General features: G+C 40.2%; 1 protein-coding gene across 1 annotated transcript in view; it reads left to right on the top strand.

Moving 5' to 3' along the window:
• Window positions 1-19440, top strand: part of gtf2f2a (general transcription factor IIF, polypeptide 2a) — an 82063-nt gene that overhangs the window by 24379 nt on the left and 38244 nt on the right. The window contains exon 5 of the mRNA XM_059650002.1: window positions 1357-1389. Coding sequence (XP_059505985.1) covers window positions 1357-1389 — 33 coding nt within the window. The remainder of the gene's footprint in view (window positions 1-1356; window positions 1390-19440) is intronic.

The following is a 19440-nucleotide window of genomic DNA, read 5'->3' as shown; positions in this document are numbered from 1 at the left end:
GATTCAACCTTTTGTTCAGTAGAACCTACATCATCTCTCACTACCGCCCTGACATCATCCTTAAAAATCAGAGCACCACCGCCTCTCTTACCTTCCTGTCTGACCTTCCGAACAGTTTGATACTGCTGGATTTTTAACTCCCAGTCATGACCATCCTGTAACCATGTCTCTGTAATGGCCACTAAGTCATACCCATTTGCCATGATTTGCGCCATCAACTCATCCACCTTGATTTGAATGCTCTGAGCATTCAGATAAAGTGCCCTTATGCCAGCTTTTGCAACTTCTTTTTGGGTCCTATCACCTCCATTACCCAAAAGCCAAATGCAAATCTTTGATTAATACTTTGGTAAATACTTTGGTAATGCCAAAGGCCTATATTCAGTTGCAGCACGATCTGCTCAGCAGTGCCACACTTGGACAGATAAATAGGAAGTAATATTCATTTCACCTGATGGCCAAACAATGATTATCTTCAATAAGAGAATGGCTGAACTCCAAAACTCTCACCACTAACATCCTGAAATTCAACATTGTGCAGAAATTGGACCAGCTAATAAATACTGCGGCTGCTGGAGCAGATCAGACTACATATTTGGCAGGAGTGACACAGCTCTGGTCTTCCCAAAGCCCTTCCACCACCATCAAAGCATGTGTTAGAAGTTTAACGGAATATTTTCTGCTTGCCTGGATAGGTGCTATTGTTCCAGCACTAGAAATTCAGCAGCAACCAACAATCCATTTGATTGCAATTTGGTCCACAACTCCCAAACATCCATTCCACCCCTTCCACCACCTGTGATCCACAGCTGCTGTATGGAATTTCTGCAGCAGGCCACCATGGCAGCTTTTCCTGAATCTTTAACACTGCTGCATTCCCTACAAAGTCATGTATCATCTCAGCTTTGACATATATCAGTGCTCTTCCTTCATTGCTAGGTTGAACTCCGTCACGTCACCTTGGATTCATTTGCACCAGATGTTGGTTCAAGTGTCAACGCTTACTGGTTAGACTGACTTCCTGAGAATAAAAGTGCCTTAAAAAAATAAGGAGCACCTGGGATCTGTTGCATCAGTGTTTGGCAGAAATTGGGATTGGGGCAGTTCATACATTGCTTTTGGAGAAATTTGAGGCAGGTTATGCTTATGAAAAGCGTTGCATTTGATATTTTAACTATTATTCTTTTAAAGGTCTGTCTTTGTGTTAAAATAAAATCTCCAGAATTTCTAAAATGGTTGCAATCTGAATTGCTATATTTACATACAGATATTTCCTTTGCATTTTAGAAATTTCATTTGGACTTTTTCTGTCGTACAGAATTATCACAGAAGTACTTCTGTTTTTATCTTGTGCAGGCCAGTCGGAAGAGAAATCTGATGGCAGCAATGGTAAGTGTCACATAAACATGATGATTATTTGTGTTTGTATTATTGTTGTTAAGTAACTGAAAACAGCAGAGACAAAAAAACTACTAATGTACAGATTTGTTTGCAAGTTTTGTTTGTAAGAGTTTGAATAAGAACTGCATAAATTTGGTCAGTTAGAGTCTAGTTGACCTTATTTGTATTCAGTTAATTATGTTAGGTTCTCAGTCTGAGGAGAAAAAAAATCCAAAAAATGGAGAAATTTAGAAATATGGTCCTTGCTGTCAAAACACAACGACAGATTAGTAAGAATACATATTTATGGTCATGGTATGTTGCTTAAGTATATCCTTGATATCTGCTGAGCTGGAAAACTGTAGTGAGATTGATAATTGGTGGAATTACCTTGATGAACTTGCTAGTGATCAGCTTCCATCAGTTATGTAGCTTGTCCACTCTCTCATAAGATGGTCATAGCAATGTGTCCATGGGAAAAACATTCACAAGAAGCTGAAGTTTGAAATTGAACTGCAGGTGTTATTATTTGGAAAACCTGGACAGTTTCAGCCAGATTCTTACATCTGTGGGGATCTTGTTGAGCTTGTTGGCACTGAGTTTGAAAACAACTAGAGTTAAATTTATATAAATATTACTGTATCTTTCAAATTTTCCAATCCTGCATGCACTGAATTTGTTTTGAAGTAAAGTGGCTATTAATGGTAAAGATGGAATTTCATTTGTGCGAGGTAGAATCCCCTTAAACCCAACAGACAAGCAGTTAATATTTTGTTAACAGTTCACAGAGGCATGCTAGCGGGGAAGTTTGACCCTTTATTGTTGCGTACCTGACCTAAGTGGATCTGGTATTTCATTATCCAGCTCTGAGATTCTTCCTCTTTTAATGAGGCATAAAATTAAAACGGGCTCCATGACTTTCACTTAGCATAATTATTTTGTTGTCTGATGATTATAGTTGAGCTAACAATGGTGTCAAAGTGTTTTGCATCATAGCCACTTGTCTTGATATAGTACATTTAAAGAAGCACTCAAAGACACTTTGCACATAGACACAAATGAATATATGTTAAGCCAGCAAAAGGAGAATATTTTGTTTGAATTGATGGGTTTGGAGAAGATTTTTAATGAGAGACAAAGTGGTAGAGAGCACTAGAGAGATTTTGTTTTGAGTAGGAGTAGACTAAGCACCTTATCGCTTCTTCACTGCAGATGGGGAAAAAGGAGAGAGGTACTGCGAGGGAATTGGGAGAATTAGTCATCAGTGAGGGTAGTGCTAAAAGAACCTGCAGCTTGGGGTAGGATGGGGGCATAAAGCTATTTATGGTCAGAGACAAGATTTTTGCATTGAATGTATTGATGGATAGATAAAATTACGGTCAGGGAGTATAAGTGATGGCGGGTGGGTTAGCAGAGTCAAGTGCAGGCAGTGTCAAGGGAGCAGGGGTTTGGACAAGCTGGAGGGAAGCAAACGGGAGACAAGCAGGGACACCATATGAGCAGTTCAGTCTGGAAGTGACCAAACGTATGAAAGTCTCTTTTGTGAAAACATGGAACTATATAATGTTGCAGAGCTGGAAGTCATTGATCCTGATGGAAACACGTGGACTGAAAAGCTGTGTCCTTGGTCAAGGCGAAGGAGTAGAATTTATGGTGAGGCTATCAAGAGTGATGTCTGTGGCCTTGCTGATGTTGAACTGGAGAGATTCGTATTGTCTAAGACTTGATTGCAGAGAACCCGTATAGAGTGGTGGTTGCAGACCGTTTACAGACAGTCCCTGGATTATGAACAGATTCTGTTCTGGAGTCCACTCTCAAACTGATTTGTATGCATGCTGGAACACGGTGCAGGGCACTATGAAGGAGCTGTTCGTAAGTACAAGAAATGGTTGTACGTCAGGTGTTTAAAGTTGCACCCCTATATAAGATCACATTTGTAAATTTATTAAACAAGTGTACAACTAACTTGCCCAAAGTTAAGAAACATTGAACCTGGAAGAACAAGCATCTTGACTAATTTGCTTTATTTTACTGATCAGTCTTTCAGATTAAATGTTACCCTTTTTTGTTTTAGCCTTAATGTATGTAGTTTCTGTTCATCTGCACATACCTCAAAGTTAAAAGCATAGAGAGAACGTGTAGAACAAGTGTATTTCTAAATTGATTATCTCTTATAAAAGAATCTTATCTGAAAGCATAACATGAGATAAACCACAGCAATCCTGAGGACATTTGGAGAAGTTGTTGGAAGTAACCCGTAAAATCAATATTTGGCAATATGCTTTTTAAAACAAAAGTGTCAAAACTGTAGAGGATCAGTTGGAGATCTGTAGTGGAATCATTGCATTAGAATTAGAAACTATTGTATTATTCTTATTTATACTTCTAGAAATTGTATCATGTTTAGGATGAAAATGAATGGAATTCAGTTAAACAGATCTACATTCTGCCAGACTGTCACTCTGGTATTTTAGAAACTTAATGTCTGTATTCTTGGCCTACTGACTTTGTTCTTCTCATTCCTTGGTAAGATTTTAGAGTTCATTATTAAGAATGAGATTTCGGAATACTTGGAACTGCATGCTGAAATAGGGCTTTGTCAAGGGGTGGTCATACCTGACCAATCTGTTAGAATTCTTTGACGAGGTAAAGAGCAAGTTAGACCAAGGAGTGGCAGTGGATATGATCTGTCCTAGTTCAGGATTCTCTTAAGATTAACATGCAGGTTCAGTTGGCAGTTAGGAAGGCAAATGCAATGTTAACACTCATTTCATTTCAAGAGGACTAGAATACAAGAGCAGAGATGTACTGTTGAGGCTGTAGTCAGACCACATTTGAACTGTTGTGAGTAGTTTTAGGCTTCATCTCTAAGGAAGGATGTGCAGGTGTTTGAGGGCATCTGGAGAAGGCTTGCAAGATTGACATCCAGCATGAAGAGCTTGTCATATGAGGAACGATTGAGATCTCTGTGTCTGTACTTGATGGAGTTTAGAAGGATGGGGGTAATCTGATAAAAACTTAGAGAATACTGAGAGGCCTGCATAGAATGGACATGGAGAAGACATTTCCACTAGTGGGAGACCCTTGGACCTCAGAGTAAAGGGATGACCCTTTTCAGACTGAGATGAGGGGGGGTTTCTTCAGCCAGAGAGTGGTTAATCTGTGAAACTCATTGCTGCAGGTAGCTGTGGAAGTTAAGTCATTGAGTGTAATTAAGACAGAGGTTGATAAGTCCTTGATTGGTTAAGGGATCATGGCTTTTGGGGAGATGGCAGGAGAATAGGTTTGAGAAACACTTCAGCCATGATCAAATGGTGGAGCAGACTCAGTGGGCCAAATGACCTAATTCTGCTCCTGTATCTTAGGGGTGAACAAGTGAATACCCTTATTAATACCCAAAACATGCATTCAATTAAACTCTTTATGTGAGTAACACAGACTGGACTTATATTCTCCAGAATTTAGAAAAATGAGAGGCAATCTCATTGGGACACATTCTTATGGGATTTTGTAAGGCAAATGTTTGGTGGATGTTTTCCCTGGGTTTTAGGGTTCTAAAGCATGGAATTACAGTCAGAAGGGTCAGCCATTTTTAGGTGAGAAATTCATTCTCTCGATGTTGATTCTTTGGAATTTGCTACCCTAAGAACAATGTAGATGCTCAATTGTTAAGTGTATTTAAGACAAATCAATTTCCTTTGTCTTCAAAGGAAATAATGAGATTTGGGGATAGTGCAGAATGGGTCAGTTATGATTATATTGAATAGCCGCAGAGGCTGGAAGATCCAAATTCCCTACTGCTTCGCTCATTTCCCGTGTTTTTGTAAATGGCCTTCCTCGGCATTTGTCTCCTCTCTTTTTACGCTCCAGTTTCTGAATCTTTCCAAATCTCTGTGTTTGTCTTGAATCACTCTCCCTGCTAAGTCGCTGCTCCCCATCGAACCTTGATTCCCCTTACTGTGAGGCTAATTGTTCTTCCTAACCATTGTTTTTAAGCATCTGTCTCTGATCTGGATGTCTGCTCCTGCTGGTTCATCACTCCATTGAACGCGATCTCCCAGTTTCTGTCAGTGCCTCAGTCTGAATTCCATATGCACTTGCTATGTAACCAATGATGTCTTGCCGCTATCTTTACAGTTCTATCCCAAGCTGTACCGATACCCACATTTTGTCTGTGTTCCTGTTCGTGTAGTACAACTGAGACATGGAGCATCGCAAGTAGAAAATGGGTTGGCAGATTGGATATAAAATTAGAATAAATTAGTGTTGCACAGATTTCAGAAGGATTGGCATTTAGATGTTACAATTTTCAGTGCTGGTTCACTTGTCCTTTCTGTAGGTATAACTGATCTTAACTTGGCATAAACTTAATCTCAGAAAATGCTGGCTACTCAAAAATGAAGAGATTTGACAATCTCTGGTGGACTATTAAAGGAATATGTAAAACATAGTTTTAATGAGTGTAATTTGGGAATATACATTAAATTGTAGCCACAACCTTTTTGGGATTTATAATAAGGAACACACAATACAACAAGATGAAAACAATGGTAAATTAGTTAGAAACTCTGGTTAGGTTTGGAATACAACTTGAGGCTTTGAATGCAGCATTGTGGAAAGGACATTAAAGTCTTTGAAAGCTTACAAGATTGGAAGCTATAGTTAAGGGAGAGACTTAAAATACTGGAAGAGCTCTGCTGGAGCTCATAATAATGAGAAAGATTCAATAGATCTTTGTAGAATTCAAAGGTTTGAATAAGGAAAAAGTATCTCCTGTGGGTACGGAATTGTTGATATAGCTATAAGAATGAGAAGGATGTTTAAGACACATTACACAACAGGTTTGTTGAATTGGATAGCGCTTAGCCACAGCAAGTAGTTTAGGCAATGGCCATTATGCCCTTTGAGCAGAAATTGATAATTAGTTAAAGTGAAATTTTTGATTATTGAAAAAGATAGCTGTAGTATCAGAAGCATAGAAAATAGAAACAGAAGAAGGCCATTCAGCCCTTCGAGCCTGCTCCACCATTCATCAGTGATGGTTGATTGTCCAACTCAGTAACCTAATCCTGCTTTCTCCCTAAAACCTTTGATCCCATTTGCTCCAAGTGCTATGTCTAATCACCTGTTGAATACATTCACTGTTTTGGCATCAACTACTTCTTTGGTAATGAATTCCACAGGCTCACCACTTTTTCAGTGAAGAAATGTCTGCTTGTCTCCATCTTGAATTGTCTACCCCAAATCCTCAGACACTGACCCCCCTCATTCTGGACACACCCATCTTTGGGAATGTCCTCCCTGCAACTACCCTGTCTCATCCTGTTAGAATTTTATAAGTCTCAATGAGATCCCACTGCCTCATTTGTCTGATGAATTTTGAGTTGTTCTCATAAAGAACTGACAGACACCAAATTGAATCAGCCTATGTTCGAAACTTCTGTGGGTCTATGGTTTTCACTGACACTCCTGGGTCTCCACTCCCACTGCTTGCACTTTAACTCAAACGCCCATTTTCACTGACACACCGAGTACTTCTTTGGTCTCCCTCCCACTGATGCTTGTTCTTTAACCCAAACACCCACTTCCACTGACACTCACTGTGCCTCCTAGTCTCCATTGCTATTATACTTTCTTCTCTTTGTTGCAATGCTCTGCCATTGTTCAACATTGTGCCTCCTGCTGCAGCAAGATATAAAAATTACCTCGCCTCCTGATCTAGCAAACTATAAAACTTGACATGCTAATGCTTGTCAAGCCTGCCTCAAAATGAATTATATAACTCATGCTTCATTTTTAAATGCAAACAGCATCTAATGGGTTGTATCATAATACAATATGGACAATAATTGGTTACTGTTTTATTACATTTATGTGGGTAGCAACAACAGACATGAATTATTTTCATTGCTGTAATATCATAATGTTTATGCGACTTCTTGACTTGATTTTACTTTGTTTTTAGTAATTGAATTCTCTGTCTTATTTTAACACACTACAGAGAAATGAATAAAACTGAAGTTATCCAGAAGTATTTGAAAGATTGGTTGCAATGAATATCAGACTGTCTCAGCAAAAATAGGAGTTGAATACATCCATTGAGTCTGGAATATAGCTATTCTGTTCATTGCATTCTTGAGCAGTCCAAATGAATTTGTTTCAATTTGTAAATATTACAACAGCAGATAGTGTCTCAAGGGTTTCCACAGTGTCCAGTTTAGGAGTTGGGAATAAAAGAGATCATGCAGATGTGGTGTATGTAAATTTTCAATGGACATTTGACAAGGTGCCACATCAAAATAATTCATTTTGCAGGCATTAATATTATACCAGGGATAGAAGATTGGTGGGCTATCAGAACATAGGGATAAATGGGAGTCACTTATGGGTTTGCAACATGAAATGAGTGAAGTGCCACAGGGATCAGTATTGAGACCTCACCTATTCACAATCCATATCAATAGATCAAATATCAATGATCAGCTTAGATGAAGGGACGTGATGTACAGTTGCTAAATTTGCTGATGAGACAAAGCTAGGTAAGACAGTGACTTGTGAAGAGGACATAGAATCTGCAAAGGAATCAAGGTTTAAGTCATAGAATTCCTACAGTGTAGAAGCAAGCCATTCAGCCCATCAAGTCCATGTGGGCTCTCTGAAGAGAAACCCACGCCCCCTACCCTGTCCCTGTAATCCTGCATTTTCCGTGGATAATCTACCGAACCAACACATCTTTGGACTGTGGAAGGAAACCAGAGTGCACAGGGAGAATGTGCAAACTCCACACAGACAGTCGTCAGAGGGTGGAATTGAACTCGAGACCGTGGAGCTATGAAGCAGCAGTGCTAACCACTCAGCCAACCTGCTGCCCTGTCAGTGGGCATAAAAATAACAGTATAATCAGAGATAACATGAACACGTCCACTTTGACAGGAAGAGTTGAAAAGTAGCATCTTGTTTAAATAGAGATCATGATCTCTGCAGTACAGGTGGATCTTGGTGACCTCATACGTGATTCACAAAAAATTGGTGTTCAAATGCAGCAAGTGACTAAGAAGCTAAATGGAATGTATTTGTTTGTTGCAAGAGGATTGGAATGTAAAGGTAGATTGCTTTACTATAATTGTTCTGGGTTTGATGAGACTGCATCTAATGTTCTTGTATAATTGTGGTCTGCCTATTTAAGAAAGGATGTACCTGCTTTGGGGCCAGTGCAGGGATATTTCATATGACTGATTTCCTTTTTGAATAAAGGGGTCATCTTATGAGGAAGGATTGGGCCTGTGGCCATTGGAATTTTAAACGAATGAGAGGTGATTGTTATTGAAGCATTTAAGATCCTGAGGTACATAACAGGGTGGATTTGAGAGGATGTTTCTTGTGTAGAAAGTCTAGAGTTTTGGGATATAATTTAGAAACAAGTGGTTTCTCATTTAAGCTGGAGGTATGGAGAAACATTTTGGAGGGGCATTAATTAGTCTGTAAAGGGTTTTCTCCCACAGTCCAAAGATGTGTCGGTTAGGTTATTTTGCCATAGGAAATGCAAGATTACAAGAATAGGGTAGGGGAGTGGGTCTGGGTGGGATTCTCTTCAGAGAGCACTCCTGGACTTGATGGGTTGAATGGCTTGCTTCCATACTGGAGGGATTCTATGACTGAATCCTTTTATGGCTGATCTGGATTGACACATTGAGTGTAGACAGGAGAGTGGAGCAGGCTCAAGGGGTCAAATGGCCTACTCCTGCTCCCAATCTATATGTTAGGTCATGTACTTCTGGAGTTTCATTGCGAAAGGTGACAAAATGCCAGGAAATCTGGTAGGAGACACCAGGATTGTGTAAAATGTGGGGAGGCTGCAGTGAACATGCCCTGTAATTTTTGTTTTTTAGAACACAGCTAACTAGTTCAAGAGCCATTTAAATATGGCTGTATCTGCTGTAAGCAGTTACTGAATGGGGTCAGCTTGCATGTGACCTATGCAGGAACCTATTGATTCCTGCAAATCTTTTGGGGAGCACTGGCTATCAGTCAGTAGTACACCTCCTCTGTAGAGTGGGTGGGAGAAGGATCTGGTTGAGAGAGGTTATTCTTCTGTCTGCTGCTAATTGGTTGAAAGATTTGAGGCAGGGAATAGAATAAATGAGTCACTCACGGTTCTGGGTACGGTGCGATAATTCTTGTGCTGCAGCAATCTTCAGTAGATTTCAGTTTTTAGCATTTATCGATAACAATTAAAAAATTTAATATGCATCCAGATTTGAAGATTACAGTAAGGAAAAAGATGAGTTGTGTTGCAAGGAGGAAGAAATTACGAAGGCACTTTTATAGGTTAAGTAAGTGGCAAAGCTATGGTCTATGGAGTTTATTGTAGAGAGACAGTGGTTGTCTCCTTTAGATTTGAGAAAGGCCAATCCGAAATGCTTGCATAATAAAGAAAGACTACACACTGTGGAGAATAGGGATTTGGATGTTGATGTGTACAAATGTGCTTTTTTAAAAAAAAATCTAATGGACTACTGATCCTCATCTGAAAGGATTATGTACAAAACTAAGGATGTGAAGTTGCAGTTGTATTGTGCTTTGATCAGAGCCTGTGTGTGATCTTACATTTTGTCTTTGGACTTTGATTCAGAAGAATATATTAGCCATTTTAGAGATTCAGTGCAGGTTACACCTGACCTTAAAGGATTAAGTTAAGAAGACTGGCTTTCCGATATCTTTTGTTTCCATGTATGTAAAAAGAAAGAACCTTGATTTATTAAATGACATTTCACAATGTTAGGATGGACCAAAGTGCTTTAGAACTGAGTACATATTTTGAAATATAATCGCTTGTAGATTGGGAAACCATTAGCTGATTTCTCTTTGCAATTAGATAAATAATGCCCAGATTAGCTGTTTCAGTGATAACGTTTGAATAATAAATAATAATTAAAAAGAATGATAATAACAGTCCAGGACACTGGGAAGTACACCCATGCTGTCGTTGGAAACAGTGCTACATAATTTATTAAGTCCTCCAGCAGGTTGTTGGAGGGAATCCTGAAGAACAAGTTTTCCATGTATTTGGAAAGGCAAGGACTGATCAGGGATAGTCAATGTGGCTTTATGCATGGGAATTCACATCTCACTAACTTAATTTTTGTATAAGATCGTGAGAGGCATGGATAGAGTGAACCTACTCCGTCTTTTTCCCATGGTTGGGGAATTAAGGACTAAAGGGCATCAGTTTAAGATAAGGGGGAGGAAAGAATACATGGGAACCTGAGGGGGCAATGTTTTTACACAGGTGGTCGTACACGTATAGAGTGAGGTGCCAGCGGAAGTGGTTGAGGTGGGCACATTAACAACATTTAAAAGGCATTGGACCAATAGATGGATAGGAGATATGGATTTAGAAGGATATGGGCCAAGTGCAGGGGAATGGGGTCAGTGTGGATGGACATTTTGGTCATTTGGATACCCTTGGGCCTGTCTCTGTGCTGTAGGACTCTATGACTCTATAATTGAGTTTTTTGAAGAAGTAACGAAGACGATTGAGGGCAGAGTGGTAGACGTGATCTGTTCAGTAAGGCATTTGACAAGGTTCCTTCTGGTAGACTGGTTATCAAGGTTGGATCTCAGGGAATGCAGGGAGAACTAACCATCTGGATACAGAACTGGCTCAAAGGTAGAAGATACAGTGGTGGTGGAGGGTTGCTTTTCAGACCGGAAGCCTGAGATCAGCGGTGTGCCACAAGGGTTGGTGCTGAGTCCTCTATCTTTTGTCATTTATATAAATGATTTGGATGTGAACATACGAGTTTTCATAGAATCCCTACAGTGTGGGAACAGGCCCTTCGGCCCAAGAAGTCCACACCAACCCACAGAGCATATCCAGACCCATCTCCCTTTCACCCACTGAATCTACACATCCCTGAATGCTACAGGCAATTTAGCATGGCCAATCCACCTAGCCTGCACATCTTTGGACTGCGGTAGGAAACCGGAGCACCCAGAAGAAACTCACGGAGACACAGGGAAACGTGCAAACTCCACACAGACTGTTGCCCGAAGGTGGCATCGAACCCGCATCCCTCGTGCTGTGATGCAGCGGTGCTAACAACTGAGCCACTGCGCTGGTTGATAAGTTTGCAGATGACACCAAAGTCGGAGGTGTAGTGGACAGCGAAGAAGGTTACAATGAAGTGGTATAATGGAACCTTGATCAAATGGGCCAATGGGCTGAGGAATGGCAGACAGTGTTTCATTTCAAGATGAGGTGAGGTAAGGTGCTGCATTTTGAAAAGGCACATCAAGGCAGGACTTGTGCACTTAATGGTAAAGTCCTGGGGCATGTTGCTGAACAAAGAGACTTTGGCGTGCACGTTCATAGTTCCTTGAAAGTGGACTCTCAGGTAGGTAGGTTAGTGTAGAAGGCGTTTGGCATGCTTGCCTTTATTGGTCAGTGTATTGAGTAAAAGAGTTGGGAAATCATGTTGCCACTTTACGGGACATTGGTGAGGCCACTTTTTTGGAATACTGTGTGTAGCTCTGGTCTCCTTGCTTTAGGAAGAAGTTGTGAAATTTGAAAGGGTTCAGAAAAGATTTACAAGGATGTTGCAGGGTTTGATCTATTGGGAGAGGCTGAATGGGCTGGGGCTATTTTCCCTGGAACGTCTGAGGCTGGGGGATGACTTTATAGAGGTTTACAAAGTCACGAGGGGCATGGATAGGGTGAATAGCCAACGCCTTTTCCCTGGGATGGGGAAGTCCAAAACTAGAGGGCACTTGTTTAAGGTGAAAGGAGAAATATTTAAAAGGGACATAAAGTGCAACTTTTTCATGCAGAGGACGGTGGTACAATTACAGCATTTTAAAAAGCACCTGATGGGTGTATGAATAGGAAGGGTTTAGATTGATATGGGACTAGCTTAATTTAGGGTACCTGGTCGGCATGGACGAGTTGGCCCAAAGGGTCTGTTTCCTTGCTATATATCTCTATGACTCTGAGTGGATAAATGAGGCATTGGTTTAACATCTTGCCCAAAAGCTTCCACCTATGACTATGCACATTCTATAATACTGTAATGAAGTGAGCTTAGGTGACATGCGTAAACCGCTGGGTTTGGACTGGAACTCAGTCAACTGATTCTGAGTTGAAAATATTACCTACTGAGCTAAGGTTGATATTATAAAATTAAGAAGTGGTCTGAATTTAAAACAAAGGAGATGTTAAGAAGGATTAAAGCAGAAAACTACTTTCTCCTGGTGGGTTAATTTAAAATAAGGGACCACCATCTCAAAATCAGACATCTTAAAATGTCACTTTTTGGAATTTTACAATATTCAGCACTAATAATGATTGCTTGATGCATATTTAAATGGAAATAAATTTAAAATTGAAAAGAATGCAGCACTGATAATTGGAATGTTGTCAGACGTTCAGCATAAAAGCAGGGATAAAGTAGGAAAGAAACAAGCAAATGCTGCTGGTACTTAATTTACTATAATACAATTTATAAAGGCAACAACAACCATTGTTTCAAAGAAAATGCTTATACATTGGAAGAAATTAGGAACAGGAGTAGGCCCTTTTTCTTGAGACTGCTCCAAAGATTTTGCCTGACTTATGGCCTCAGTGTTATATTCGCGCCCAACCAGATAACCTTTGACTCCCTTGTTACTCAATGATTTATCTACCTCTGCATTAAGTATATTCAGTGATTCTGCTTCCATCACTCTCCAGGGAAAAGAGTTTCAATGATTCTGTGAGAAGAAGATTCTTCTACACCTTACATGAAGACCTGTTATTTTAAAACATTTTCCTGGGCCTAATCTCTGCCAGTATCTTTCACCACTGACTCTGTAAAGCCCTCTTAGGATCATAAATGTTCCAATAATATTACTTCATATTCTTTCAAATGCTAATGGATATAAGCCCAGCTTGTCCAACCTTTCCTCACAAAAGAATCCCTCCAATCCCAGAATCAATTGGGTGAACCTTCTTTGAATTGCTTCTCATGCATTAAAATATTATCTTAAATAAGGGGACCAAAATTGTGCACAGCACTTTACATGCGATCTCACTAAAGCCCTGTGCAACTGTAGCAAGCATCCCCCTATTTTTATATTCAGTTCCCCTCAATAATCAAAAATATACCACCTGTCATCCTAATCACTTGATGTACTTGTATATTAACTTTAATATGCAAGCGATCATATACCAAGATGGTCAGATCTGTTTGTACCCCAGAGTTCTGGAATCTCTTTCTATTAAAATAATATACTGCTTTTTGTTCTTGTTAAGGTAGACAATTCTGCTTTATTTTTCTCTCTTGTACACTATGTACCAAATTTGTGGTCACTAACCTAACTCCTCCATCTCCCTCCGCAGTCTCCTCACGTCCTGTTCATGACTTAGTTTCCTATCTATCTTTGTGCCATTAAGAAATTAAGCAACTGTTGTTTTGCTTGTGCAAGCTATTAATATAACTTAGGAAAATTGAGACATTGGCACTGATTCCTGTGGCACACCACTTTGTCTCTTCTTGGCAACTCAAAAACAACTTATTTACGCCTTCTGTTTCCAACTAGTCCTCAATTTCTGTTATTGTGTCAAGTGCTACACCATGAACTCTTGTTTTGTACAGTGGCTCTTTGTCAAATGCCCTCTGAAAGTCGAAGTACAGCATATGCATAAGTTCCCTTTTAACCACATTTCTTGTTATCATAGTACTTCCAAAAACTCCAATAAGCTATTCAAACATGAATTCACCATGTTAACTTTGCTTGATTGCACTGGGGGGCTTTCTTTCCAAATACCCTGTTGTATCCTCCTCCCCCATAACAGATTCTAGCTCTTTCCCTGTAGTATATTAGTTAACTGGCCTGTAGATTTCTGTTTTCTTGACTAGAGTCTCATTTGCTACTTTCTAATCTGATTGGACATTCCAGAATTTAACAAATTTTTGAGAAGTAAAACCTGTGCTCGCTCATATTTAAGCAGAGGTTTTTTTTAAAAGACCTGGCACTTGACTGCTTTTATTCTAATAATTTTCTTAATACCTCCCCCTAGTTAATTCCATTGTCCTAATTCGCAGTTGTGTCTGGGATGTTATTTATATCTGTGTCTTGTCCAGTGAAGACATCACAAAATATCTTTTTCAATTCATCTGTCATTCCCTTTTCTTCCCTGTTATTAATATCAATGACAAAGTTTTTAGAGGGCTCACTTATACTTTCTTTTTCATATATGTATGGAACAGTGCAGAGTAGGGGCCATGATGTTGTGCTGAACAGGATGCCAAATGAAGCTAATCCCTTCTGTCTATCCTTGGTCCATATCCCACCATTCCTTGCATGTTCATGTACTTTATCTAAAAGCCCCTTAAACACCCTAATCATGTCTGCCTCAACCACCACTCCTGGCAGTGCGTTCCACATCCTACTTCTCTCTCTGCCCCTCACGTCTCTTTTGAACCCTCTCCCTCTCATTTTAAATACTTTCCCCCTGGCATTAGACATTTCAACTCTGGGGGGGGAAAGCCTTCTGACCATCAACCCTATCTGTGCATCTCATAATTTCATAGACTTCGATCAAGTCTCCACCACTCCAGAGAAAAGAACCTGACTTTTTCTAGCCTCTCTTTACAGCTAATAGACTGCAACCAGGCAGCATCCTGGTAAACCTCTTCTACACCCTCTCCAAAATCCCCACGTCCTTCCAATGATGTGGCAACCAGAATTGAACACAATACTTGTATGTGTGGCCTGACTAAAGTCTTGTAAGCTGCAACATGATGTCCTGACTTTTATATGCCATCCCCCATTCCCCGACCAATAAAGGGAAGCATGCCATACACCACCTTTACCACCCTATCTACTTGTGTGGCCGCTTTCGTGGATCTTTCGTGGACTTGAACTCCAAGATCCTTCTGTACATCAGTGCTGTTCAGAGCCCTGCCATTAAGAGTATGCTTTTCCTCAACATTTGATCTCCCAAAGTGCAGTACTTCATACTTACCTGCTTTTCGATGGAAACTCTTGCTTGTACGTTTTTATATTTCTAGTTATCTTTTTCTCATGCTCTAATTTTTACTCATTTTGCTTTCACCATATTCTGTCCAATCTTCTGACTTGTCGCACATCTTTGTGGAATTACATACCTTTTCTTCCAACTTGATATTGTATTTAACTTCTTCAGTTAGTCACGGATGATCCATCCTTGGAATCTTACTTTCTCACTGGAATGTAACTTTCCTGAATTATCTCCTTTAATATCTGCCACTGCAACTCTGTTGCCCTATCCCATAAGCAAAATTTCCTGGCTCACTTTACTCAGCTTAGACTTGATTCCCTCATAATTTTCCTTTTTTAAGGTTAAAATACTGGTATTTCACTAGAAATACTAGAAAAAACATTTCAAAATTTGTTGAACCTTTATGTCTTGCACTGATATTTTGCAAGAGTACCAGTTGAAGGGGATAAACACAATTTGTGTTTCTTGAGAAGAGAATGCTAATTGATTGGAAGAGACTTTGCCTTGGAGAATGAATCAATTATTATTGATTGACAAGTAAATCCATTGCCCTGCCTCTCTCCCTATTTATTTCAGAACCCTGTCCCCATCCCCCGTTTCTGATGAAGGGTCTAGACCCGAAATGTCAGCTTTTGTGCTCCTGAGATGCTGCTTGGCCTGCTGTGTTTATCCAGCTCCACACTTTGTTATCTCAGTCATCTAATTTGTTGACTTGGAACAGGTGCAAAGTGTGTATATGTCTTGAGAGTTTTTGTGGTGCAGTGGAACTGTCCCTGTCTCTGAGCCAAGAGTCTCAGGTCCCAAGAACTACCTGCTTCAAAGGAGTGGAATAGCATCTCTGAACAGGCTGATTAGAAAATATCGATCTGTCGAAGAGAGGGTTCTTGTGGTGCATTGGAAGGTGGGCCAATCCTCGAGGGTAGACTATTGCCCAGTGGTATTATCACTAGACTATTAATCCAGAGACCTAGGTAATGATCTGGGACCTAGGTTTGAATCCTAACATGGCAGATACCCCATGGTGAAATGTGAATTCAATAATAATTTGGAAATACGAGTCTCATGATGACCATGAAACTATTGTCGATTGTCAGGAAAAATGCATCTGGTTCATTAATGTCCTTTAGAGAAGGAAATCTGCCATCCTTACCTGGTCTGGCCTAGATGTGACTCCAGACCCACAGCAAATGTAGTTAGCACTTAACTATCCTTTCGGTAATGAATGCTAGCTAAGCTAGTCATGCCCACATCCCATGAATGAATTCTTTAAAAAAACAAGTCTGAGCCAGGAGACATGTAATAACATGTCAGAACAGGTAGATTAGAAATTTCATATCTGCAAAGGAAAGGGCCCTGTGTCTTATTGTGTGTGGCTTTCTGCACATTCAGATACACCACACTGCAAGCCCAACTGACAATCCTAATTTGGTGGAATTCTTTGCAAATGAAAGATTATCCAGAATATATTGGCCAATTGCAGAATCTCCTGTAATGTTAAATAGTGTTATGAGTTTTGCAAGCATGGAAGTTGAGTACAGTCAGTTCCTTGTGTGTTGCGACTACTGGAGACTTGTGTTGCTGCTGCATTGCAGTAGCGTGAAACAGCTAGTTTCAGCTGTTGATCAAATGTTTGGGATACCTTCCCCACCTGGGATATTCTGAGATATACCGAACACTCTTCAACCATATGAGTGATGTTTGCCAATAACAAGACTTTCTGCCTATCTCACAACTGAAGAACACAGTTTATATTGTTGCCTTGCCAGTCGATACTAGGCCATGAGCCCCAAAGACTAGTGGATTGTACCAAGTAGTCATAGATCGCAAGGTTCTATCCACTGATGGCACCCTATCACACAGGGTACAGCGTTAAATGTGATCCTGCAACTGGATAGCACTTTGCTAGATAATCTTGGGCATACAAAGAATTATGCTGATGACCAATTTGGGCCCTTAGTGTACACTTTTATAACAGAAGTTAACCTTATAGCAATCAGTCTAAACTAACTGACTTTTAATTGTTACATTATGTACACTGGGGCCTTATTCTTTCTAAGAATCCCTACAGCATGGAAGCAGGCCATTTGGCCTATTGAGTCCAAACCAACCTTCTGAAGAGCCCAGACCCACTCTCTACTCTATCCTTGTAACCCTGCTTTTCCCATGGCTAACCCACCTAGTCTGCAAACCCCTGAACGCTGCAGGAGATTTAGCATGGCCAGTCCGCCTAACCAGCACATGATTGGACTGTGGGAGGAAACCGAAGCACCTGGGGTAAACACACACAGACACAGGGAGACCGTGCAAACTCAGATAGTTGCCCGAGAGTGGAATCGAACCTGCGTCCCAGGAGCTGTGAGGCAGCAGTACTAACCACTGTGCCATGCCTTTGCAGACAGTAAGAGTGTGTCCATGCTCTGCAGCTATTTCTGCTGAACAAAATTCGCTGGTTAATTTCTGAGGAGCATGCCGTAACCAATCAGAATCAACCTGCCAGTTTATACTTAAACAAAGCCCGGCCGTTAGTTGTCAATTTGCATTAATGGATGCTTTTTCCGAGACAGCACAATATGGAATTGTTATGGTGTAGAAGGAGGCCATTCGGCCCATTGTGCCTGCGACAGTTCTATTCCATAGTGCCGTTCTCTCACCTTTTTCTCGTATTCCTGCACGTTGTTTATCTCCAAATAATCCTCCACTGTCATCTTGAATCCCCAGTTGAACTTGAGTCCACCGCGGGTTCTCTACCAGAGTCCAGTTGCCAACTAATCAGCATTCCCCCTCATGCAGTATAAATTTTGATTTTTCCATTTAAATTGGTTTTCTTATGAAAAGTACTGATGAGTGCAAGACAAAAAGCTTTGATAACGTGTCTTTGTTGAACAGTACTCAATTTCTGTTCTACAAATGGCAATTTAAAGTACGAGTCTTAGATTTACACTTCTCTCCCTCAAGGAGAATGTGAAATTAAATTACATTATCAATACTGCTGCCTAGGGTTGTCTTCACAATGACATCATTAATCAATCCTATCTCATTGCCCATTACTGGATAAGCTATATCCTGCTTCCTGATTGGCTTTAGAACATGCTTCCCTGAGAAACTGTCCCAAAATACTCATTCAGGCTATCTTTGCCAATCTAATTAATCCAATCTTTAAGTGGATTAAAGTCACCCTTGATTATCACTGTTAATAAAGTGTGAAGCTGGATGAACACAGCAGGCCAAGCAGCGTCTCAAGAGCACAAAAGCTGACGTTTCAGGCCGAGACCCTTCTTCAGAGGAGTTATTATCACTGTGATTATCACTGTGTCCTTTTCACGAGATTCCCCCCTTTTTTTACCTGAATCCTCTGTCCTACAGTATGATTATTGTCAGGGCACTCCCACAAGCAGCTGCTTGCCTTCAGTATTGCTCATTTCTACCCAAACCGTTTCTACATTTGGGTTCCAACCCAAGGTCACCGCTTTTTATTGTCCCTGTGTTGCCTTTTAATTAACAGAGCAACTCTTCCACCTTTTCTTCTTTTCCTATCCTTCCTAAACGTCACGTATCCTTGAATACTCAGGTCTCTGTCTTCGTCATCTTTGGCTTTGTATGTATTGGTCGTACATACCTATTTTTGGTCTGCACGACTAATTTGTCTCCTAAGAATGTATTGTGCATTCATGTATAGAACCCTTAGGTCTGTCTTCCTACTATTTTTGTAACTTCTAGTCTTATTTGCACGTACATTTGTTAGCCATGTATGATTTGTTCATTTCCCTTATTGCTACCTTGTACGCTGTAATCAATTTATTGCATCTTCCCAAACCTAAGCCTTCACCTCCACTATTTACTTGAAAGCTCTTTCTTCACCCTAGTTACACATCTCACCAGAAAATTCATCCTAGGCAAGTTTAGGTGAAGACCATTCCAAAGGTGCAGTTCCCATTTTCCTCAATACTGGTAACATTAAATCAAAACTTATTTCCCCCACACTAACCTTCGAGGTGTGCATTTCGGTCTTGAGTTTTATTTATCCTATGTCATATGATGGC

This window comes from Stegostoma tigrinum, chromosome 12 (assembly GCF_030684315.1).
Source record: "Stegostoma tigrinum isolate sSteTig4 chromosome 12, sSteTig4.hap1, whole genome shotgun sequence".
Classification (NCBI taxonomy): domain Eukaryota; kingdom Metazoa; phylum Chordata; class Chondrichthyes; order Orectolobiformes; family Stegostomatidae; genus Stegostoma; species Stegostoma tigrinum.
Note: the sequence above shows the minus strand (reverse complement) of the source record. Positions and strands in the feature narration are given on the sequence as shown.